Raw genomic sequence first — 25,352 nt, forward strand, 5'->3', positions numbered from 1 at the left:
TACAATTTTACACTTGTCTATTTTATAATTAGATGTATTAAATGATTAAATAAAAAAATTTGCCAAATTTCCTTATAAAGCATTACCTATTTAACACCCCTAAAGTCAAACTCTATTTTAAATGCATGAAAATTGAGGTGTTAGATTAGGGTGTCTTAATAAAAAAAAAATTAAATAATTTGAAATAAAAAGCAAACATACCCTAAGAGTTTATTATATAATTTATTTCATATTAATTAATATATATATATATAAATTTATAGAAAAGAAATTATATCATTTTCATCAATATTTTGAAACTATTTTTAAATGGTAATATATCATATTTATATAAAAATAAATGTGTTAAAAATAGTATTTTACCATTGTTTATATATTAAATTCTAGAAATAAAATAGAAAATAACCTGCAATTATTATTAATTAAGAAAATAACTATTTATTAAATATTGCATGTTTGTATGGAAATAGAAAATAGTATGTAGGGAAAAATTGCATGTGTCTAATACATAGGGTAGATAAAATCTTACTCCCTCCGTCCCAATACAATAGTTTTCTTTATCATTTGTTTGTTCTAAAACAATAGTCTTATTTCCATAAATAACAATTTTACTATAAAATTACCCCTATTTTTTCATTTTTATTACACAATTGTCACTATCTTTTACACCAATACACTTACAAGGACAAAAATGTCTTTTATCTATACTTTTTACCGACTATTTATGGAACGGAGGAGTATTATTTGTAAGTTTAAATATATTTTCAGTACATAATTATTTCTAAAAGAAATACAACCAACTACAGTAATATTTGTTTGCTAACTCAATTCTAATTAGAGTAAGAAAATTAAAGAAATTTCATTTTTTTGCCATTTTTATCACTTTAATTATAATTGAATTAGCAAACAAGTATTACTATAATTGGTTAGCATTTCTTCTAAAAACCAATTAAATACTGAAAACATATTTAAAATCACAAGTAAATATAACTATTTTATTAATTATAACAATTGAAAGTTATTTTCCAATTTAAAAGACATGTATTCTGATATAAATATGAGATATTGCCATTTAACATTAGTTCTAAACTATATTTATATTAATAAAAATGATATAATTTATTTTCCATTTAATTGTAAATTTACACACATTAATATATATATATATATATTTACCGTCAATATGAAATAAATGTGCGTGAACTATTAATTTTTTGATAAATATATATTATGGGAATTGTATTTTTCACAAAAAGAAATTATTTTGATTTTTTTAATAAAGTAAAAAATAATACATTCCTCCTCCATTTGAAAGTATACATTTATTTATAGTTATAAATATTTTTAATTGTAATTGATAGTTATAAATAACTTAAAATAATTTGGTTTTTTTTTGTGTAAAAATAATAATATGGTGATAAAGTAAAAATATTTATAAAAAATATCATATTTTAAAAATAATTACTTTATAAATAAACAAATAAAAACATATATATATATATTTTATGAGTAAACAACACAGAGATTAATATTTTATTAATAAATAATATAAAATCATAATATATGTAATATTATATTTATAATTTATATAAAAATTACAATATTTTAATATTAATATAAAATTACTTTTATTATCCTATAAAATAAAAAATATATATTTAAATAAAATGGATGAAAAGAACAAAATAAAAACTTTTGTCCTAAATCAATTTTGATCATATATATTTTTTAAAATTATATTTAATAAATAATAAAAAAATAATATCATAAGTTATTATATTATCTAACTGAATTACTGTTATTTTAAATATCGTTTCGCTAGCAAAAGCGTCGATTGACATGGAACAAAGGAAATGTGTAACCGCAAATAAACACACTCTCGGCATTTATTTATTATTTAAAAAATTAAAATAAACAAAAATCTAACCTGCCTGTAAGTAAGAGGACAGGCCCACTTCCCCATAACAACCCCTCTAACGACAGAGACAAACGCCGTTACTTGCCAACCCACTCCCATCCCGACACACTGCTAACGCCGTCAACTCTCCTCTCCACAGCACACTACCGTTATTCCCGGTCGGCGGTCGCCACGCCTTGTCTTTCCCTATTCCTCATTCCACACCACAAAATATTGCGTCACTACCCTTTTTACTTCAACAAGCCAATTTTGCTGCGCTCCCAAACACGGCGTTACCTATTTTACCGGCTGTAAGAGTAACCAGTTACCATCCTTCCAGGGTTAAACATTTAACCATAGTTAAAATTTTTTTGCTCAACTCCACACTTGGCTTTCAGCTTCTGGTTATCCTCAACCTCTGCTTTCTCTCTCCTGTCTCTCTCTCTCTCTCTCTCTCTTCAGCCATGTCCACTTTGCTCTCTATGCTGCAAGATGTAGAAGCGGTGGTGTACACGCTGTAGCTGAACAAGCTCGCACCACGAGGGAACGGATTATTTGTTTTTTAGTAGAATCAATTCAACAGGGCTCTGGTCCAGGAATTTGTGTCTGCTATTAGATTGTTGCTGGACGTGCCATGTGTGTTTGATTGTTGATTTTTTTGGCGGTGATTTTGTCTGATAGTTTATTGGATTGAGTTATGAGAGATCTGAGGAGTGATTAGTGTGTTTGAAGATATGGATGCTTCCGAGGCGTTGATCAAGGCGTACGACGAGAATTTCGGGCCAGAGAACGGGAGTTCGGTATCCGGGAAAGGTAGTTTTGGTTTTGACTGTGGTTCTAAGGATTATTTCGTTGTTTCAGGTTCTTTTTATCTGCGCTGAATTTTTGGCTTGTTTGTTTTTTCGGGTGAATTTACAGTTGATGCTGAAACGGCGTTGTACACAGAGCTATGGAGGGCGTGCGCAGGTCCTTTAGTGACTGTGCCTCGTGAACAAGAGCTTGTTTTCTACTTTCCTCAGGGTCATATAGAACAGGTTTATTTTTTATTTTTTATTAATTTCTTCCCTTTAACTTATCAATTTTGATTGTGTATATGTGTGTGTGTGGAGTCGGATGTGATGATAATTTTTGGTTACTGGCTGAATCGAAGTTAGGGTTTGGATAAATTAATTACTGACTTGAGCTTTGTAGCATAAATGATCTGAATTGGCTTCCGAAAGGGAACTTTGTTTATGTGGATTGATGAGATTGAATATAGTTTGCTGGATTGTTTTGATGTGTGTTTTCCTAATGCTCTTTATTCATTTATTGTGTTTTTGAGTAGGTTGAGGCGTCGACTAATCAAAGTGCTGACCAGCAGTTGCCCATGTATAACCTTCCCCCGAAGATCCTCTGTCGAGTTGCTGATGTTAAGTTGAAGGTATTTTGAAATTATTCTATAGGATAAACTGAAATGATTTCATAGAACTAATTGGGTTTGTGGAAGGCTGGATCATTGAGGTCGTTTGATCGTTGTGTTTACTTGTTTTTGTGATTATTGTTTAGGCTGAACCGGACACGGATGAGGTTTTTGCTCAAGTAACTTTGTTGCCCCAACCTATTGTAAGCTGATTGGCGTTATTTGTATTTTTGTTTGATGGTCTTTTACTTGAACAATCTTCGAATAAGATTTTCTGTTGTTGCAGCAAGATGAGAGTGCAGTAAAGAAAGAACTCCCCCCACCCCCGCCTCCTCATTTTCAAGTCCATTCCTTTTGTAAAACTCTTACTGCATCAGATACGAGCACTCATGGTGGGTTCTCAGTGCTGAGACGGCATGCCGATGAATGCTTACCCCCACTGGTAAGGATGGATCTGAAGAATGTTTATTGATTTCCTTCTGGGTAGTCATTTGATGTTTTGTCTTCTATGGCAGGACATGTCGAGGCAACCTCCCACGCAGGAATTGGTGGCCAAGGATTTGCATGGAAATGAATGGCGATTCAGGCACATTTTCCGTGGTAAAGTTGTTATATGTCGTAGTTTGTGTTTTTGATATTTTCTAATTGTTTTTCAATGATTTCTACAATGTGCTTTTGATTGAATTCAAAGAGAAGGGAGGGGAAGTAAGAAATGTTTTTAATGTAGTGAATAATTTATGATTTTTTGGAAATCCTTTGTACTTGTTGGAGGTAGTTTATAAGCCCTTTTCTTTTTTAAGAAATCAAGGGATGGGTTTGGTTGTGTTTTGGTGTTTTTGTATTGAAATAATTGTTTGATTTGATATAAATAACTATTCGATGTAATGCTTGAATAAAAATAATTTTTATATGTAAATATTAAATGAAAACATGTGGTTGATGTGATTTTTTTTTGGGAAAAAAATAAGTAACATATGCATTGTGAAAACAGGGTTATGAAAACACAATCTAACAAATCGTAGATTTTGAGTTTTAGAATTGACTGCTGGATCAAATATGGTTATCTGAAAAAGTTCATGAACTGGAACATATAAAAAATCAAGAAAAACATGAACTCAAGCAATCATTTTTCTGTCTGCAAGAAGTGTGATTTCTATATGTCGTAACCAGTTTTTTTCTTTTCTTTGTAAAAGGACCGTAATAAAAACAGTTAGCTTAATGTTTGAAACCAATCACATCTCATGTACTTGTGGCTAATTCTATTTGTAAGTGTAATACATCTGGATACGGAAATTTGCACTGTGCATCCTCTTACCAAAAAGATTAACTGGTAGTTTTACTGATTTTCTTAATGGCAGGTCAACCTAGGCGACACCTTCTTCAGAGTGGTTGGAGTGTCTTTGTTAGCTCGAAGAGGCTTGTTGCAGGGGATGCCTTTATATTTTTGAGGTTTGATGCTGTTCGATACGGGTAACTATGTGCATAGTGATAGTGATATTCAAATGCATGAAATGAGTGCAACATCCTTTCAGAGGAGAGAATGGGGAGCTTCGCGTTGGTGTCAGACGCGCAATGAGACAACAGAGTAATGCTCCGTCATCAGTCATATCTAGCCACAGCATGCATCTCGGTGTTTTAGCAACTGCTTGGCATGCCATTCAGACCAAAACAATGTTTACAATATATTACAAGCCAAGGTATAACTTCGTCTCTCCACCTATTACATATCTTGGCTAGTTTTATTGCTCGTGAGTTTGACACCGTCAAACAATCGTATAGAAATTTTGTTCTAATCTATAAAACTTTACAAAGATAACTCATCTGACGCTAATAAAATTGGTTATTTTGTCACAGGACAAGCCCGTCTGAGTTCATTGTCCCATATGATCAATACATGGAGTCTATTAAAAACAACTATTCAATAGGAATGAGATTTAAAATGAAATTTGAAGGTGAAGAAGCTCCGGAGCAGAGGTAGGCAGTGTTTTTTGCATCCTAAAGAATTATTAACCGCGACTTTTCAATTCAAATTCATCAACATTTGTGTCATCATCACCTGTTTCTAATTTTGGTTTTATAGGTTTACTGGAACAATTATCGGTATTGAAGATGCTGATGCAAAAAGGTGGCCCGAGTCTAGATGGAGATCTCTAAAGGTATCCTCTCCTAATTCATAACTCTCATTTCCATTCTGCAATTCTAAAAAGCTTCTATAAATTTTTAACTGAAGGTGAAGTGGGATGAAACTTCAGCAATTCCTCGTCCAGAGAGAGTTTCGCCATGGAAAATCAAACAAGCACTTTCTCCTCCGGCTTTGAATCCGCTTCCCGTGCCTAGACCAAAAAGGTCTCGGTCCAATGTTTTGGCTTCATCATCTGACTCTTCAATTCTCACCCGAGAAGGTATGTTTTTTTATTCATAATGGATCTTTCTTGCTGAGATACATTATCCTATCGGAGAATATGTCTTATCGATCATCTATATGATACAATATAGGTCAATTTAAGGTGACGGCAGACCCTTCGCCTACCATTGTTTATCCAAGGGACTTGCAAGGCCAAGAACCACCAACTATGAGAAGCTCCTTTGCTGAGCACAATAGGCCGGACTCTTTGGAGACGCCGTTGCTATGGAATCCAATTTTGGATAATGGCAAGACCGATATTGCTGCTTTGAGAAGATGCCAAGCAGATAAGAAGGTTCCTTTAGTGCATCCAGAACAATCGTTCACCGATCTTTTATCAGGCTTTGGTTCACAAACCTATTCCCGTGACTTCAGTAAGCCTTTCGGCGATCAAGCTGCTTCGAAGGGACAATTTCAAGGTCTCGATCCAAGTTTCAGCTTAATTGGGAACAACTGGTCTATTAGCCCTGGTCTTTCACTTAAGCTGATGGATCCTAGCTTGAAGAATTATATGCAAGGTTCGAATCAGACAAGCAGAAATGCTCGATACGGTGCTTTCGAAGAGATTTGCATGAACACGGATTCTAGAGGTGAATATCAACAGGCAGATTGTTGGATGACCTCGCCTGTTTCGCATTACCATCATCCACCGGTTGCTCGGTCGAGAGAACTCGTGCCAAGATCTTTATTTCCGCAACAGCATGATAATGCTGTGAAGGCCAAGGAGGGGGACTGCAAGCTTTTTGGTATCTCACTCACAAGCCATTCTGCGCCGCTGGGAGCATCACAGCTGCAGAAAGGCGTGGCAATCGAGTCGTTGGATCACATGCAGCCTGAATTCGCATCTGATCAAAGGTCTCATCAATTAAAAGGTTTGAAAGAACAAGAGAATCAGCATCAAACCTTTCCTTCTGTCGACAGAGACCTGCAGAACAAAGGCCATTCTTCTTCGACAAGAAGTTGCACCAAGGTTCTCATCTGGAACATTTCTATCTTTGTGTATATATATATATATATATTGCGAGAATGACTGAACATTGTTCTTGCAATTTCAGGTTCATAAACAGGGGTCTGCCCTTGGAAGATCAGTGGATCTAGCCAAGTTTGGCAACTACGACGACTTGATATCTGAATTGGATGACCTCTTTGAATTCAACGGTGAACTCAAGGCCAAGAACAGGAACTGGCTGGTCGTCTACACCGACGCTGAAGAAGACATGATGCTTGTTGGAGACGATCCATGGGAGTAAGATTTCCTATTTTCTCTAATCAGATATACATATGGTAATCTTTTGCCTGCCTCAACTTCGAAATAGGGCAAATCCTAATCATTCATACCGTTTAAAACAGGGAATTTTGTGGCATGGTTCACAAGATACTAATCCTTACGAAAGAAGAGGTTCAGCAGATCAATCCCGGAACCTTCAATCATAAGGGCGAAGAAACCCCATTGGTAGCAGAAGGCATGGAAGCTAAAGAAGTGAAGAATTTGCCAGCAACATCATCAAGCCAATAAAAATCTAAAGAGGTCTTACACATTGTGCTTGTGTTTTGTTTCTCATATCCTGCAAAAACCATTCGATGAATATGAACTATTTTTCTTATGGCAGGCATCAAAGAGCGAGAAGAACCACTGCACCTGGCGTGATTCTCTTATACATGGATATAGATGATGACTTCTTCGATATTTTTCAATTTTGAACCCCTTTTCGTTCTCAATTATACATATGCCCTAAGTTCTTAAGTACACAATATGACATATATGAGCTTGGTGCCTAGCTGCCTCTGTACATATTATACCCACCCTCCCCCAACTCTACCCCAGCTTCCATGTGATTAGAATATATATATAGTATGCTTCGGTTGCGGCTGTATGGATGATTTCACTACTTAGTAGCTTATGGTATACATATTGGTGTGGGTATTATTAATGTCTCGTCATATATATATATATATATTGTATAAGCACACACGCTTCGATTCCTACATTCATAACATAAGCTAGAGAAAACAGCATGCAGGTTCCATTGCTTCAAAGAAGTTGTCCTAATTCAATGAAAGAAAACAGTGATGGAAGATATTTGAACAGAGACAGGTTTGGGGACTCCCCTTTCTCTTACAGACTTGAATTCTTGTCGAAATATATATATATATATATATATATCTGAGCTTTGTTCACATGATTCCATGGCAGGCAGCTGAGTCCAAGAGTAGTGCCTTTATTTGATCAGCATTCAGATCTTGACCTTCCTTGCACTGCTGCAAAATAGATCATGTCAATCTTTCATGTAAGTAGAGTTCTTATCATTTTAATTTTTTTAGGTGAATTACATCTTTTGATTGAGCATAATTACAAGAGCGATGAGAAGGAAATAAGAATTATTTGCAGACATGGTAAGGACCAAGATGACGAAAGGCTCTATCTAAAAATATACTATTAGAGCTCTTAAACGAACCCACTATTTCATGAGCCAAGTTTGACTCGGCTCGTAAACAACTCAGACTTGTCTCATTTATAGAGATAAACTAAATGAGCTCAATCGCTCATGAATTATTATTTCTGTAAACGAACTGAACTCAGGTTGTGAATAGCTCGATTAAGCTCATTAGACATTTCCATCTTATAAATTCTATTTATACAATAATAATTCAAAAAATACAGTTGCTACAATATTTTTACTCCAATTCATAAATATTTGATTTTATATATTATTTTAAATAATTTTTTATATTTACAATTATAACTCAAAAAATAAAAAATAAATCAAAGGGGCCGATATACAAAAAGTTAAAAAGAAGGCAAAGCTCATTATTGGCGTCAAATTTGGGTCGGTTGGAGCAAATCGACACCAAATCCAATCGCCATTAATGTTGGATTGGAGATACTCTTAGTAATGATATATTTGTATTATTTCATATATTAATATAATATATAAAATTTTTATGTCAACTTACATTTTTTATGACTCATTAAATCCGAATATTTTATTATAATAAAATGTGTATTTATTTAATTTATATATGGAAAAAAAAAATAATATGTATGAAATGTAAGTTAGAACTTGAGCTCGAGCTTAAAATCAAGGCTAATGAGTCAAGACTCACTCACCATTTTAGTTCGAATTTTAAACGAGCCGAGTCAAACCTGCATCAATAGTATGTTCGAGTCGAGCTCGAACAAGCGATATTCAGCTCGCTCGGCTCGTTTAACAGCTCTACTACCAAGTACTTTGTATGGATGCAAAGAGAATCTTGTTGTTACCTCAGCTCGGAAAACGTCCATGGCGAACCCATTGAAGCAGCTAATAACAGCCTGTTGAATGTCAAGCCCGAGTCTATCCATCGCCATCATGGTGGACAGCAGCAGCCCCGGCCTCAAGCCGCAGAACATATGAATGTTCACGGCTTTCCCTTCTCTTACCCTAACCTCAACCTGTCCCGACACAATATTAAACCTTCATTGCATCATCCGACTATCAATAAATACAGTCTTAAAACTTTCGAGAACAATGCTCTTACGCTAGCGGGTTGTCCAGTTGTGCTTGACAGCATACTCGGAAATGCCCGCGGGCTAAGCTCCTCTTTGATCATTGGAGCAATGAAAGAGCTACTGGCAGTCGAAGTCGAATTTGAATTTGAATTCGAATTCATTTCAGTTTGAAGATCGTTTATCTTCTGCGTCAGTTCTTTTAAGTACTCGACTGCATCCCCTAGTATCGATGCCCTGTCCATCTGCCAAAAAAAAATCCATCGACTCCGGTCCAAAGACCAGAACATTCGAAATCAATCAACATAGTTTTCGTAGGGATTATTAGTTTCGAAATTGTGATAAAATCGAGCCGTTTCATGTAAGAAAGAATCCGTACCTTGCTGATCTTGGGCACAATGGATCTCAACATATACAGCCTATCATTAAGCCTCTTCCTGCGCCGTCTCTCGGCCATCAAGTTCTTAGCCTTGTACCCGTTCTTCATCTTCCCGTTGCCATTGTCGCCCGTCACTGTGCTATTTGCCTGCGAGCTACTCTCGCCATTCCCAACACTCTCTTCCAACAAACTCACACCATCATCCCTCAAAACCCGGGAGTTGTCTCCGTCCCCGTCGTCGATCAGAACATTCTTATCCACAGTCATTTTCCCTTCACCAACAAACTCACCATTCTTATCTGCCCTCTGCAGCCTAAAAATGTGATCAAATTCACCATTCAAATACCCTAAATTGATATTTGCAAGATTCCTTCTACTAGCTGCTCTCTTCTGAAACAGAGTTGGCTGTAATTGTGACCCGATTGAGGTGACATTATCATCAAGCTGATTGAGAAGCAAAGGTCTATTGAACAGCAATGGATTCCCCTGCATTAATGGCGCCTCTCCAAACCCTAATTCCCCAAATCCTACCCTCCCCAATTGACATCCAAATTGGGGGCTTATATTGAGACTACTGCCTACATACGATTGGAACCCTAAATCATTGTTGCAAACCGCACCAATTAACCCACCCAAATCCCTATTTAAATTCAAACCAACCCCAAAATAGCCACTCTCAAACCCTAAATCGAAGGGGTTGCTGGGGATAAATGGCGTCGAGTAATTGCTCACCTCAGGACCACCGAAATTGTTGAAAGCTGGGGCGGACGACGGAGAACAAGAGGCGGAGGAATCGAGAAGGTGCTCGCCGGCGCCGCCGTACCAATTTGCAGCTTCAACGTCGTCGCGCAAGGGATTGAATGATGAAGCGGCTGCCATTCCCATTTCCATGGCGCCTTTGCCGTTCGCCGCCCAGGAAGCACTCCCTGCCTCTTCCTCCTCCTCCTCCTCCTCCTCCTCCCCTTGGTTTCCTTCCATCCAAAGTCTCGATAGCATTCCTTTAAACCTAATTATTTGCGGAATGAAATTAATCCATCTCAGATTCAGCCACGGAGCTGAGGAGGAGATTGTTTATTCAGAGGAGAAAGGGAAATCGGAAATGGTTTCCATCTGAGACGAGCAATTCGAATGCCTCTGCTGTTGTGCTTGTGTCATCACATTGGGACTGGGAAATCCTACACAGATATATACATACACATATACATACAGATATATATATGTCTGGTGTATATGCAGCATGCGAATTTGGGATAGCCCATGCAGCAGCAACAGCATCATGCATCATCAAAATTTGGCGGTTAGTGTAGATATACTACGAATCGTTTTGTTTTTTGTTTTGTTTTCATATTATATGTAAAAGAGATCATTTTATTTTTTAATTGCTATTAACTTATATATATTTATTTATCAGAATATCCCTTTCATTTCCATCCCACTACTTCTTTCTCTCTTCTAATCCTATGGTATGCATTCCAATATTTTAGTTACTTACACTTAATTCAAATAAATATTTTATTACTTTCCTCGCCCTAATTAAAATCATATTACAGTACGTGTTACTTTAAAATATCTATTTTTTTTTCTGAAAAATAATTATTCATTAATTTTTATATGAATGGTTACGGTGCTGCACATATAATTTATGCAAATAATACATATTTTTATTACACACAGCACATATGATTTGTTCAGACTTATGTGTTGCATAAGATCATATTATATGATAAAATTAATTATGTGTTATATGTAGTTATAGCATACTCTTAATTTATGTATTGTATTTATTGTTAATTGATGTGTTATATTTATAGTATATTAATATAAGGAATGTGCATCACATCACTGCAGCCGCAGTTATATATCCACGCATGCAAGTGTTGATGTAGGAGTTGAATTTATAGCAAGTGTTGAATTTATAACCGTGAGATCATGGATTCAAAACCCCAGCCTCAAGTCACTTGCCACGCATGCTTCTACGCACTGTCGTATATTAAAAAAAAAAAAAAAAAAAAACCATTATATAACTTTCCCTTTAAATATTTAGATTAAGTTATTATTTGTATCTCCAATATATCTTAAATAAAAATTGAGAGTCGAAAGTAATTTATTTATTTAAGAAAATAAATATAAAAACATACTCAAGTAAACGCCTCCTTATTTTTTACTGTGTCCAATTCTCAAGTATTTGATCGAGCAAACCCGCCAAATGCTTTGAACCAAACGTACCACCATCATTCCACAGTGTACAACCGGTCAATGCAGTTCGTAGCCCTAACGCTTCCTTAACCCTAGCCTCCCTCAGCAATGCTCTGTAAATCCATTCTCCGATTTCATCCCCAATCGCCAGATTTTGGTTCGCCATTGCTCTCACAACGCGAATCGCCTCTAGAATCATACCGTTTTTGCAGAATCCGGCGACCAGAATGGCGTAGAAATCCGCGTCTTCCACCGCTCCGCCGGGGAAATCCGGCCGCGACAACCACTGGAATACCTTGACTGCGCTCTTTGGCCGGCCGTTGCGGAAGAACGACGAGACGAGCATCTTCGCGACCGGAAGTATGACGGCGGAATTTGCGGTGGTCGGATTGTGCTTTAGAGAGTTGAGGAAGTGCATAGGGAGGGTGAGATCATGCTCGAGAGCGAGGCCGTTGGTGATGGTGGAGAGCGGAAGAGAGCTGAGCGGTGGATTGGCGGTGGAGAGCGCGGCGGAGAGGAGTTGAACGGCGTGTTTGAGGTGGTTTGAGGAGCAGAGGCGGCGGACGACGTCGTCGATTTGCTTAGCTTCTTCGTCGGTGATAGTACTGTTCGCAGTTGCGGTTGAGGTTGTGTGTTTTCTGGATTGTCTGCTTGCCGGAGGAGACGAGTGGTGGATATGCGGATTCCGGTGGAAGATCCGGAGCTTCGCCGCCGCTGATTTCATGGCGGCAGTTGAATTCGACGGTGGAACTTTGAAACAGAATTGGAAGAAATGGGAGTGAAAATGTGAAGAAGTCTAATTCGCCGGTGGAACTGGAAACTCCCGATTTAGATTTTTTTTTTTTTCCTTTTTTTTAAAAAAAGTAAAACTAGATATATTATAGCTCCATTTAGATAGATTGTTTATTCTTATTCAACAATAATAAAGTTGTAAAAATCAAATTTCATAGATTTCTTTTTTTTTTTTTTTTTTTACAAATATATTTACTTTGTCGTCATATTATTAGTTTTATTCTTTATATTATTTTTAATTATCAAATATTATTAAAATATTATTTTTTTAAAATTACATACTAAAAATAAATAAATATTTTCAAAATAAATAAAAAATAATATATTTTTTTCTAATAAAACATCATGGGTGTGTCCATCAATAAAAAAAAAAAAAATTGACTCATTTTAAAATTAATATTACAAAAAATATAATATATAAATATACTTACCCAATATATATTTTTATATAAAAAACACAGCCATTACCTACACAATACAATTTGCCCACAAAGAAAATAGCCATTAAAGTGGATACAAGGAAGACGTTTCCAAATCAGATGTGATTTGCAAGACCTAAAAGGAATCATAATTTTCTTACAGCATTCATTCTTACAAATTTCTCAATAATAATAATAATAATAATAATAAATTCAAGAGAGATACCTTATATTTGCTTGTTACCTTACCTTATCAAGAATAAAAACATCTAACAAGAACAGCAGTAGTTAGAGATAAAAAAGAAAAGAAAAAGTGATTGATTTGGTTCCAACATGAGTAATAAGGCTTACACATGTCCACCGGAGCTCCTGCAAAGTCTCCAGCTTTCTTTAAATTTCATTTCGAAGATCTTCCATAGTTGTAGGTTAACAGCTCCTACGGCTTTGCAACAGATCCAAACTCGTCACAATCAGTTAGATACTATCCCAAGTTAATACAAAACATGTCGAAATGATCGAATAGTAATGGCTAAGAAGTGAAACTATGAAGTGATATATATATATATATATGTCTATTGAAGATGTACCTAAGAGTTTGAATTTTGCAAAGTGATCGTCTGTCTTATTAGCTTAATTTCATGTTGTCGGCATTGTCATTGTGGATGAACCCCGGCCCATGGGAATGACATTAGGGACTCCCTCGATCGGTTCTTCCTCTCCAATGGAAGCTGCATAAAACATTCGATTTCACAACTTAGAAATCAATTATTCGTCGAATTAATGGTGGGGTGTGAATATATTTTATGGAACATGGATTAAACTTGCCGGTGACAGCTTCTCCTGCTTGGGATCCGGCAATTCCGATGCAAGAGTAGAGAGAATTTTCATCTATCTTCAACTGCTCATACGCAGCATACACATTGTCGACAGTAGCAGCTTCGTATAGCAATGTCAGATCTTTGATGCAAGAAATGTCCTGCATCATGCCAAACAAAATTGTATGAAAATGATTCATCAAGCATTGGTGTTATTTGAAGAATTTGCAGTGAAGATTTCGATATTTACCTTCATAGGGACATATGTAGCTTGCAAATGAGCCATCAGCCCTAACCAATACACATTCGACTTGATTTCAGCTTCATGTCGCATAAGCAATGTCCGTCTTGCCTGAGTATGAAAAAGCAAGAAAGTTACTAAGGGTGTGTTTGTCTGAGGATTTGGATTTTGAATTGGGATTTAAATAGTAAAAATTTTGAATTGAAATAGTTGTATGATGTCATACTTTGAATGTAAAATTGATTTTTGGAAAAAAATTTGATGAATAGCAGACTTTTGATAAAATTTCATAGACGAAACACACCCTCAACAGCCCTAAAACTTGGAATCCCTTTGTATTACGAAGAATATACGGAAAGTATATTTGGCACACGAGAACTCACCCTATCCAACTCCCTCGCCGCAATGCGGTTGGTGTGCAGACCTCTGAGGACATTCTTGCAAGCATCAACAGCTTTATGTACCTGAATATTTTATAAATTAGGGAGAGATATTTAGACAACCATGTCACATTGTTATAGAATATATAGAAATGTTATATTCAAGGAAAAAAGCACACCTTGGCAGGGGTTGATGTCACTGAGATTACATACCACCCGAGCTTCAACCGATCAAACAGGTTTAGTTCAAATGATACATCATATGTTAACCCAAGAGAATCCCTCACTGTTGTAAAAAGCCTACGTGAAGACAGATACATGTAGAGTGATTATTACCAAACTATACACAGACTTATCTTTGTTCAATGTGTAAAATGCCTGAATGAATGAACATTGATGACTACAGTTGATGTTGGGACACATAAATACCTGGAGTTTATGATCTCTTGTAGAAGGCCCATTGTAATGGCAAAAAACAAGGGGTGAGATTGTAATCTTCCTTGTAGATCCTTGTCGGCATGTTGTACTTCGCCTGTTTGTTCTTCTGAGTTTGAGGATTCAGCTGGACAATAATTCATTCATGTATCTTCAGATGCGTATCATTATATAGATCACAACTACCAACGACTAATTTGAACTACGTAACTTTGAAAAAATATAAAAATTCTAAGGCACATGTTGTAGCTAATACCACCAATATCAAGATCACGGCTAAACTTATAATTTATTAAGAACAACAATTGTCGCAAGTGTTATATCCCAAGCAGACTCAACCAAAATTTATAGTTCCATAGATTGCACAACACAAAAAAAGAAGATACAGTTTTCAAATTTCATTAAACCTATGACGAAGTACTTGGGGGAAATATATATATATATATACATATAAATATAAAGCAAGAACTTACCAATTTTGGAAATATTACTGATTGACTCAAGAAGATACTTTCCCTCATAAGTAAAACCCCATCGATTTGGGGCTGGACCAGCTATGTATGCACATGCCCTCTCATCTGTGTCCTTTAAGTATACCTGTAAGTGCAATTATAGAGCAAAACTTGAGGATGAAATGAATAATGATACATTAGAGAATATATATTCAATGAAGCCAAAATGTAAATGCTTCAATTTGCAGTAGAGATAATACACTCCATTAAACACTTAATTTCTTACTTGTTGGTGCTGTAAATCAGCACTATATGGCCGAAATGTGATGGGGCTGTATTGTTGTGCTCTCTCATATCCTCTTCTTTCTCTAACTGTACCCAAGTACTCCAAAATACATGATTCGATATCCTCCTCCGAGAAGTCTCCAACAACACTAACCTGTCAATTACGAAAAGAAGTAACTAAAAGAAGTAATAACCTGTTATTACTCAAACGATGAGAATTTACTTAGATGTTTTCATATAGATTATATAGGTTAAATACTGCATAGCAAAGAAGTAACTAAAAGGATGCAAAGAACAAACCTCCATGTTGTCAGTGACGAATTGACTCATCACAGCATCCTTCACTCGTTCTAGTGTTAACTGCTGTAATGAATTTGGTGTGGGTTCAACAAACCGCTCGTCTCCATCCAGCATGGAAAGCATGAGCTTGTGGGCTGTGGAACGCTCCAAGCTTTTGGGTATTGACCGGTAATAGGACATGTATAACTGCTTTGCCCTATCAAATGCATCATCCAACCACACACTATGCTGCAAAATTGTCTTAGATATTCAGGGAAAGGTAACCCATCGCGTGCATGTGTCAAGAAGATGATGAATAAATACTTTGTAATATTACCTCAAGTACCATATGAAGTAACTGAAATGCAGCTCGCATCCCATCATCTCTTAGCGTAAAACGGAACTCCATGCATATAAATTCCTCAGTTGACTCGAGGGAACAATTTATCAGATGATTTACACAGAACATTTCAACCTGGAGACCAAGAAGGAATTCTGATTATAATAAAAAGCATAAATATTCACACTGACTTCATCTGAATAACTACCGAGCAATTTATTCATAAAATAATAATAATGATAAAATATTAACATTCAAGAATGCATTCTGTTAAGCACCAACGGTCCCCGTATGGAAGAGCAGTATAATGATATACTCAGAGATTGTGGATGGTAAAAAGCAGTGAATAAAATTTTTTGTCCATTCACCTGCTCACGCGAGAAGTTCCCTACTCGGCCTCCTTCGCTCAAAGTTCGAACACCTACAATGACAGCTCCCCTAGCATCAGCATTTTCAGCTGCTCGTCCACCACCAACTATGAGTCGCATAACACCACTATTGGTCTCATTTTTTGATATCTGTTACAAAAATAATAAGAATCACATGTGAATGTTATTGATAAAAATCTAACATAAAAAGAATAGAAAGATATAGTAATCTTCATAAGATCTAGGGGAGTTTTTTTTTTTATATAATAACTGTAAACCAAGATAATTATGGTTTGTGGGTGGGAGAGAAGGTAGGAGCTTAATGTCCAACATGTTGTTTTGGTAAAAATCATTTTAGCAGATAAAAACCTAGAGAAGCAAATACAGATGCTGTTCCAATAACAATTGGAAATAGGAGTGGTTTTACCAATACCTTGAAATATGACTGCCACACCTAAAAATACTAAAGTGGAAGGGGTATGCGGCATTTACATTTACTTTATATAGTTTCTCAACAACAATAAAGGGAAACAAAATATTTACCTTGTAATTCACAGGAATTCCATTTGAAAGACGCCGCTGGACAATTCCTGTATCCTCATCATAAATTCTTGTCACCTTTTGTTCTTGGTCAGCAGGAATGAAAGAGGGGCTTCGCAGTAACCTTAATTCTTGCAACTGTTCTGTAGATATCAACTCTGTTGGCACCTCAAGCTGCAGAAGAAAGGGAACAGATTCAAATAAAACTCCAAAGTTTGTAGAACTGGGTGGAGAAAGTAATTTCAAGTACTTGTCTACAAACGTAATACAGAGCATAGGAGGCAGCAACACCATCAGCAAAATAAATTATAAATGACTATACAACAGTTTTTAATGTAGAAACCTCAGGTTCTGCCTCTATGGGTTCCTTCAAACCAGCTTCTATAGAAGCCAAAATCTCTTCTGGCTCTATCTTAAATTCAGTTTCACCAACTCCATCGATGTGCACTATCTTTGGTACGCATGCAACAATTGCAGCTGGAGGCCGTGAAGATGGTTTCCCGAAATCAGATATGAACTCTAACACCTCTGCACCAACAGAATTGACCTGATGCATAAAAATACATGTTCAACCATCAATTTAGAAACTTCATTTTATCAAGTTGTCACATGAGATTTTCCTTTTGGTTACTTCTAGGTACAGATTGAAAAACTAAAAAGAAGGTATCTGCTAACATATTCAAAACATTTATAATGCATCCTCAGGGGAAGGATGCAGTGAGGATACCTCCTCTAGGGTGACTGTCCCAGCAACAGCAACCAAACACTCGTGTCCTTGTCTTTGATCCATTACGGTATGGCCAAGTGCATCACTTTCCATAATGAAATCTAAGTTATCCACTGATGATATGTTGTCAATCATGGAAGCCAACTGTTCGCTGTCCTTCAACAGAGCATCTAAATAACGGGCCAATTCACCATTTGTAACACCAAATACTTTCAGCCTTCTCACCTGTAATGTTAAACACACACACACACAAGGATGAAACAGAACATAAGTGAAGCCATACTGTTTCAAGAAAAAACAAAGCACTAGAAGGGGATCCATCCTATTCATGCAGAACATCAAATAACATTTAAGCACAAAACAAACCTCCTGCACAGCAACTTTAATTGCATTTTTCCAATTTTGAGGTTCTGCAGTAACAGTAAGAGTTGTGACCGTACAACCTTCCCTTCCTGAATCACTATGGTCCAATTCCACCGATGTAAATGGGGGATTTGAACTCTGGAAAAATGCTAAAAATTAGTGCCACTACTAGAGATCCAAGCTAGAAAACAGACTGTTCAGAGACGGATAGCAGTGTGAACTAATACACCCTAAAGCATAGTAATTCAATGCACCTGGTATCTAGTATTGATTCGGAAATGCAAGGCGGAAAGAAATATCCTTTTCATCAGAACATTTCGCAAATCTCCGTAAGTACGGACCTTGTTGACAGGAACCTGAAAAGAAATAACAATAAACTCATAAATTACAGGGCAAAAATCTTTTAAATGCCTTTCCAACTGTACTCAGGATACATAGCACCGAAAAATGTAAAACAATAAAACTGGACAATGTCTCACCAATTATACTCTGGGATGGGAAACATCTTTATTTAATTGTTGGGCAGTTGTAAATTAATATTTGCTAGAAATGACCAAATAGGTGTATCTTATCTGTTAGAAGTTTAGCATAGGGTAAATTACATTTTATATGTCAAGAACTTAACAAGATTCAAGATGTATAGAAAATGATCCCTTCTAAAATCCAAGTTGATCAAGAATATGAATCCAGAAATTGGTTCTTATAAGCTAAACATTAAGTAAAGGTCAAGCAAAAATGATACCATATCTCACTCGATGTTCCACTTTTCAACTCAATCACATTTACAATATCCAGTCAGATCATTCAATCATAACCGTTCATTTATTGCAATTGGAATGATACCCCCCCCCCTCCCCCCAAATAAACACACTACTATTTGTATCAAACTCTTCTGTTCTATGCCAATCCTCATAAGCAAGGTTAATATCAACTATATACTTGGTAAAAAATATAACAATCTATAAAGATGTAGATACAACGATGGCTATCATTTAAAATACCTTGCAGAAAAAGTTAATGGAGAAATTCTGAAGCAATTCGTGCTGAAATATCTGAGGAGATTTCTCTTCGCCATAGCTTCCAGGAATGGACCAGTTATGCTGGACAGGAGGACGAACAGCATGCCTTTCCCTTCTGATATTTGTTGATGGCTCCACAGAAGCAGGTGGCCTATCCTGTGATAAGCCATTAGTAAGTCCGACTGACAGCTTAGGAACTAGGAAACTTGCTAGTCCACCAAAAGATCTTGGTGTATTTGCAGGAGTTGGTTCACTTTCTACACCAGTCTGTCCAAAAACTGCCTGTGAAATGACTTCAATGTTAACAAATACTTCAGAAGTAACTGCCTAAGATAACTCAAATTGACACAAAGCAATATCCCTGGCTAATATTATCTTGAGAGTTGGATAGTTAATGAATTAGCAATTACATACTTCAATGTGGTTGACCGTCTTTGAAATGTTATCAATGTCCCCAACGATGTATAACGTGGCATTAGCAGGAAAGTACCAACGCTCGTGGAATTTCCTGATCTTATCAGCATCCCATTTCTTAATCTGCTCCTCTAGACCAATAGGAAATCTTTTGCTCAACTTGTTCTCAGAATGTAAATGTTGCAACAGCTATGTCAACCAAACATCAGACGGGTAAAGAACAAGAAAACTTCAGACAGAGGAGACAAAAGGAAGAATATAATTAACATTTTGTCCATTTCTTGAGGTAAATACCTGACAATCAACACGGTACTCTATAGTATTCATCATTTGTAGTTCTGACAAAATTGCCCGTCTCTCCTTTTCCACACGAGAAGCCAGAAACTTTGGCTGAAAAGCAATCTGTACTTACAAAATACAGTAGCGATGCAAACAGAAAGAAGAAACAGTCAAGACTTCAAGTAAATCCACAATCCAACCTCTACAAACAATAATATGCAAAACAGAAATCTACAGAAAAATAGAAACAAATAACAAAAAATAAAAAATTTGTACCTCATTTAGAGCATCCAGAACAACAGGCAACAAATCCCCATCAGAGTCCTAAAACACAAAAGTCCCACTACATTAAAAATAAAATAGAAATAGGAAAAAGAACTTCAAAAGAATAGATGGAATTTAAACTAACATAACATCATATAGACTTTGGTGAAAAATACACAGATAAGACAGTATGTAAACAAGATGAATGCATGTTTGTCCCAAACAAATAGTAAATTAATTATAGTTTTTCTTATCTAGGTGATAATCATAAGCCGCCTATTCTCTAGCCTAGCCTCATTTTCTCAACCTTTTAAATCTACAACCCACTTCATCCGAGACAACTGGATTTTGTTTCCTAAGAAAAAAAGTGTGGAGTGTAATTTTGCAGACAAGCAAAAGAAGAAGACTGTACAAACCTTGGTACTGGTCGGTGAATGGATATGAAACACTGTGTGATGAAAATCAGTGTAAGCGTTAGATCTTGCCCCAGTTCCAAGAAGTTTCTCACGTTTCTTACTTCCAAGGAATGCAACATGTTCAATCATATGAGCAATTCCTTGCTCATCTTCTTCCTCATCAATGGACCCCACATGAACTTCCATGTGAGCTTCAAATCTATACTTGAAACATAACAACATAAGGGATACAAACAAGAATGAAGGAAAACTTTTCTGCCGATTACACCTGTAGGTTCATGGGTTTTCACAACTATTTGTCACTAAATATCAGTTCCACTAGCACAAAAGAGATACTGGATTCTAGATTAGTGCTACAGAAGTCCAAATTCTTTTCAACTGATCCCAACTCACTTAAAGCGTATTAGTTAATGAATTGAACTCAAAAAATAATTCCAATAGATAAGCAAATATTCTTAGTTTTTTTGTAAATGTGTGGTGAAACAATTAAGCTGGAGTCTTCCATGTTTTCAAAATTATGATGATTTTGTGACCCCCTTAGTTGTTGTTAACTGATACATAAGCTTCATAAATCCAAACTGATAACATTTCTTGTATGAATGGGGTGTAAGTGTAGAAACATCAAGATGAAGTAAAAAATGATCCAACGGCTCTCAAAATGTCTGGAAATAAATCAATTAAGTGGTAGACATGAAAATAATCCTTTTCTCCAACATTTATACTACTTTCAGAATATAACAAGATATAGGAGGAAGTTACTGCCCAGAAAAATATCCTAAGAAGATCCATAGCTATCATAGCTGGACTAAATAAAATTGTGTAAGTTGACAAGATATAAATCACAGTTATACGCCACTTATTTTCACACTAGTAAAACTGTTATAATAAATGTTTTCTAGTGGATTTGGTTAGGAACAATCTAATGCATGTAAGGCATCCAATGAGTAGTGTCTAACAGTTAATGTTAAATAATAGTACCTATTCGGAGGAACTTTATTTGGCAAAATGAGGTAGCGTAGACCATTCTTCAGTTGTCCTCTATACAATTTCGGGTGAGAAGGAACCTCAATTCGTAAAAACTTCTCAAATTCTCTTCTCTCTGCTTCGGAATCCAAACTCTCCATTCCCTGATTTTCCATAACACCATCAGGCCAGGTTGTGCTTGCAGCATGTGGCTCGTCCGGGCCAACAGTGGCACATGAAACATGAGCCTTTCTAGCCTGAAGAAAAAAAGTGATAGGATATAGGCTATAAGATGACATGTCATAGAGCTTCTTATAACAATGAATCAGACAAAACCAGCCATCACTCATCGCCTTAGTAATTCTACATGCAACAAAATAAACCATGTAGCATGGATATTGGACACAAAACAACCAGAAACTCAATCATGAGCTAGTGGAACCAACAGAAATGTGCGAATGTGGGAATAATTTGGAAACATAAACACCTTTAACATTTGATGAACTAAAAATGTTCAAATGTGGTTTGCCATGTTATATATGCATCAATGTCAGCTTCCTTGCTTTTATCTCTTCCATCCTCATAACTGAGCATTCCCCAAGGAAACAAACAACATAAATGATAAGAAAGACTGCCCATGGGAAAGAATTACTGAATACTTCAGAGTTGTCCTTTACTGTCGTGGGAATGGAGAATGATCCTCTCTTGTATTGGAAGGATTGAAAAAAGAGCAAAATTATTAACACGTAATAAGACATGATGGAAGAACAAATACAATCCATTTTGAGCAACAGGGTAAATTTATTAGCACATTCAAGCTCCTCAAGCCCTAACTGACAATTAGATGGCATAGATATTAAACATTGCAATCTCGTAAGAATAGCGTGTAAGAAGCTGACTTTAGAAAACCCAGTGAAAATAGATTCACCTAATAACCAAGTATCAGAATACAAATATCTTCAATGAGTGCCTTACTTGAGCATAATAAATTTTGGGTTTTGGAAAATGGAAAGCTGACTTGTCTGCAAAGAATCCAGATTTGAATCTGTTCAGGCCAATTTGCTTTCTTTTGCAAGATTGGAAACACCGTATATGTTGATGTGTATCTGCAAATTTTGATAGAGGCTTCAATTCTTTTAGCTCAGATGAATAACCCCTCCAAGTATTCTGCAACAAGGCATGTCAAAGGGCGTGATAAGTAAGAGGTGGGAAAGGGAAAAACAAAGGAAAACAAAAGGACATTATTCAAGGGAGAACACAAGGAAATTAAAGTATAAGAATTTCAAATCAGATGAAAGCCCAAACCAGAAACTTCAAACCAAAAGTTATATGATCATTGCATATTCAATAATACTATTTTTAGTTTCAATCATTGGAGCTTAATTGGTTAACAAGACTTGTAGAGAAAAAAATCATCACATTATCTGTTTGTCTTAACTATATCCCAAACTTCCCCCGCTACATTACGTTGGTTGAGGATTCAAGCCAGTATGGTGTTTTAACAAGTGTAGTGTTAAGTGAACCGATAACCTCGAGATTAACAAAAGAAATAAATGTCAAGGCCTACAACAGCAACTTAACCTATACCTTTCGACAAATTATATCCAATTCCTCATTCTAAAATTGTATTTTAAAGAATACTATTCATCAAAACAAAGTTCATGGCAAAATTTAATGGCTTCTCCAAGAAAATTTCATTTCACCAGCCAGTGTAACTTTAAATCAATCAGTTCATGTCCATTCCTACACATAATATGCCCAAAATTTTATTCTCTTTGCACACAAAGAACTCCCGGGATTAAAAGTCAATGTTAAAACTTATTCTTTCAGAATTCCAATTTACATGATGCATACATAAACAACATCTGGAAACAACTCTTCACAGTTACTGATTCCCACTGATAATCATGAACTACACCAAACATCCTCTTTGGCCATAATACCATATATTCGACAAAATTAAAAACAAGCATCAATTATTCAACATTTCTGAAAGCTCAAACAACACTATACTCAAAGAAATCAACCTCAAACTCCACATAAAATAGAACAGCACGACGAGAAGCATAACAAACAACAATATCCGCAGCATAACTTACAATCATCAAATATATATATATATATATGAGAAACGAGCAAAGGAAACTTCCAACCTTACTTCTAACAAGAAATGGTCGGCTGCAGCGACCTCTCTGCGCGCTCGAACCAACGGACTTCTTCAACTGCACCCGATTAAACTTGGCAGCAAACACAACACAATTGGAGCCATCCGTAGTGTGATTGAAACTGCTGTTGGAATTAATCGGCACCAAAACCGGCTTCGTGTTAAACACAACGGATGAGCCCTGCATATCTGCCGTTGGTCGGTAATTCCCAATACAATTTGGTGCTTCCTTGGAAGCAAGAACAAGAATCGAAATCAATGGATATTGAAGAAAAATCAACTGTGTAATTTGCTTGGGGTGGTTTATATAAATATTGTAATCTCAGAGGACGCAGTGTAAGTGGTGAAGAATTAGCCAGCTTGCCTCAGATTTTTTATTTTTATTTTTTAAATTTCTTCCATGTCAGGTCTATTTTAGTTATTTTTATTATATTTTAAAGATATTTTGTCATTTTAATTTATTTAATGTTTCATTGTAATGAAAAATTCAACTAATTTCGGATTTAAGTTTTTATATATATATATATATATATATATAACAACTAGTCTCGTAATAAATAATAATAATAATAATGATAAATAAATAAACTGGTCTCGTAATGATGAACTTAACATTGGGCCTTTTAAAAATTGACCCAAAACTTATGGGCCTTCTTTAAATGGGCTATTTTGTGGGCTTACTAAATGGGCGTTGACTGGATTTAGACTTATGTGCTATCTAGCCCTAAAATTTAAAATCCCAAATCTAATTCCAGTCCGCCGCAGATGGCGGTATCTGAAATACCCTCACAAATCAAATCGCTCTCATTCCGTCGATTCCCCGCAGATTGCCGCCGGCCGCCGTCCCCCGTCCCCCACCCTCGCAGTGGCGCGGTATGCACAATCCTGTACGTCTCCTCCCTCGCACTTTCGGATTCGCAGCCTCGCCGCGTCTTTCAATCCCTCCCAAGGTATGAGCGTGTTTCTTATTCTTTGTGCAATAGCAAGTTCTTAACATTTGACGCATTTCCTATGGTTTTATTCATGTTTGATCACTCTGTGGAATATGTGTTCATGTTTTATTCATTTTCCGTAAGCATAATTAAGGTAGAACATAAGCTTGTTGATTACATACATGCATATCCCTAGCTTGTTGATGTAGAAATGAGTGAAGGAAAACTAGGCGACCACCAACGTTGAAAAACGAAACAGCTCTAGCATTTTAATGTTCGACAAAAATGACAAATCTCAATCGAAACTACAACTTGTAGTGCTGTGCATCAGAGATCGGAATTCAGATTTTTTAAACAAATTTCGATATATACAGGTGGTGTAACGAAGATAATTTCGGTATAGTCTCTATATACGGCCTGCCCTGCCGAAGATTTCAGTATACGGGAAGAATCTTCAAGTTTCTTCTTCATTTCATGTTGCAATTTATGCGATCTCTCCAACTCTGCCATTAGAGGCCATAACCTTCCATTTCTCAGCCTCAACATTCAATTCCGCAGCAATCTTCTCTGTTTGAGTCACAAGCCCCTATATAGTTTCTTTGAGGTTTGCATACGGTTTGAAAATTTGAATTTTCAATTTAAATAATTACATGATGTAGCATTTTAAATATGTTAATAATAAAAGAACAAAAAAATATAGGCA

At 36.0% G+C, this 25,352-nt stretch overlaps 3 protein-coding genes across 4 annotated transcripts; 1 reads left to right on the forward strand and 2 right to left on the reverse strand.

The window, feature by feature from the left end:
• The first annotated feature begins 2,279 nt into the window (after positions 1-2,279).
• On the forward strand, positions 2,280-7,627 carry LOC127243627 (auxin response factor 2B-like). The gene is made up of 15 exons (XM_051263737.1): positions 2,280-2,710; positions 2,816-2,931; positions 3,222-3,317; positions 3,443-3,499; positions 3,583-3,738; positions 3,812-3,896; positions 4,655-4,745; positions 4,829-4,993; positions 5,151-5,270; positions 5,377-5,452; positions 5,527-5,698; positions 5,793-6,670; positions 6,756-6,946; positions 7,051-7,228; positions 7,311-7,627. The coding sequence occupies exons 1-14, from the start codon at positions 2,632-2,634 to the stop codon at positions 7,214-7,216; spliced, it is 2,448 nt and encodes an 815-aa protein (XP_051119694.1). The 5' UTR covers positions 2,280-2,631; the 3' UTR covers positions 7,217-7,228; positions 7,311-7,627.
• Positions 7,628-7,684: 57 nt separating this feature from the next.
• LOC127243628 (transcription factor ICE1-like) lies at positions 7,685-10,743 on the reverse strand. Of its 2 annotated transcripts, none has more exons than XM_051263739.1 (4): positions 9,567-10,743; positions 9,220-9,432; positions 8,963-9,133; positions 7,685-7,956 (listed from the first exon to the last, which is right to left on the reverse strand). In XM_051263739.1, exons 1-4 carry the CDS (start codon positions 10,560-10,562, stop codon positions 7,876-7,878), a joined length of 1,461 nt encoding a protein of 486 aa, XP_051119696.1. In that variant the 5' UTR covers positions 10,563-10,743; the 3' UTR covers positions 7,685-7,875. The 2 variants fall into 2 exon arrangements, with proteins under 2 accessions (XP_051119696.1, XP_051119695.1); XM_051263738.1 differs by having other exon boundaries at positions 7,685-7,959; positions 9,567-10,742.
• A 2,338-nt stretch (positions 10,744-13,081) lies between these two features.
• LOC127243339 (stromal processing peptidase, chloroplastic) lies at positions 13,082-24,016 on the reverse strand. The gene is made up of 25 exons (XM_051263305.1): positions 23,707-24,016; positions 22,529-22,720; positions 21,569-21,810; positions 20,591-20,789; positions 20,187-20,234; positions 19,926-20,033; positions 19,632-19,820; positions 19,200-19,499; positions 18,453-18,554; positions 18,202-18,336; positions 17,836-18,060; positions 17,452-17,655; positions 17,112-17,282; positions 16,569-16,718; positions 16,198-16,335; positions 15,882-16,109; positions 15,583-15,735; positions 15,318-15,441; positions 14,839-14,971; positions 14,589-14,709; positions 14,413-14,493; positions 14,039-14,140; positions 13,799-13,949; positions 13,561-13,701; positions 13,082-13,415 (listed from the first exon to the last, which is right to left on the reverse strand). Exons 1-24 carry the CDS (start codon positions 23,902-23,904, stop codon positions 13,610-13,612), a joined length of 3,786 nt encoding a protein of 1,261 aa, XP_051119262.1. The 5' UTR covers positions 23,905-24,016; the 3' UTR covers positions 13,082-13,415; positions 13,561-13,609.
• Positions 24,017-25,352: the final 1,336 nt, after the last annotated feature.

Source organism: Andrographis paniculata, unplaced genomic scaffold, assembly GCF_009805555.1.
Source record: "Andrographis paniculata isolate CXL003 unplaced genomic scaffold, ASM980555v1 Contig95END, whole genome shotgun sequence".
Taxonomy (NCBI): domain Eukaryota; kingdom Viridiplantae; phylum Streptophyta; class Magnoliopsida; order Lamiales; family Acanthaceae; genus Andrographis; species Andrographis paniculata.

Coding starts and splice junctions, on each gene's coding strand:
- LOC127243339 (XM_051263305.1), bottom strand. CDS start 23,904: ATGCAGGGCTCATCCGTTGTGTTTAACACGAAGCCGGTTTTGGTGCCG. Junction 21,811..22,528: donor CCAAAATTTATTATGCTCAA/GTAAGGCACTCA, acceptor TTTTTTCTTCAG/GCTAGAAAGGCTCATGTTTC. Junction 13,702..13,798: donor AGCAGGAGAAGCTGTCACCG/GCAAGTTTAATC, acceptor TGTTTTATGCAG/CTTCCATTGGAGAGGAAGAA.
- LOC127243628 (XM_051263738.1), bottom strand. CDS start 10,562: ATGCTATCGAGACTTTGGATGGAAGGAAACCAAGGGGAGGAGGAGGAG. Junction 9,433..9,566: donor TTGTGCCCAAGATCAGCAAG/GTACGGATTCTT, acceptor TTTTTTTGGCAG/ATGGACAGGGCATCGATACT. Junction 9,134..9,219: donor CAACTGGACAACCCGCTAGC/GTAAGAGCATTG, acceptor GTGTCGGGACAG/GTTGAGGTTAGGGTAAGAGA.
- LOC127243627 (XM_051263737.1), top strand. CDS start 2,632: ATGGATGCTTCCGAGGCGTTGATCAAGGCGTACGACGAGAATTTCGGG. Junction 3,318..3,442: donor TTGCTGATGTTAAGTTGAAG/GTATTTTGAAAT, acceptor ATTATTGTTTAG/GCTGAACCGGACACGGATGA. Junction 5,453..5,526: donor CTAGATGGAGATCTCTAAAG/GTATCCTCTCCT, acceptor TTTTAACTGAAG/GTGAAGTGGGATGAAACTTC.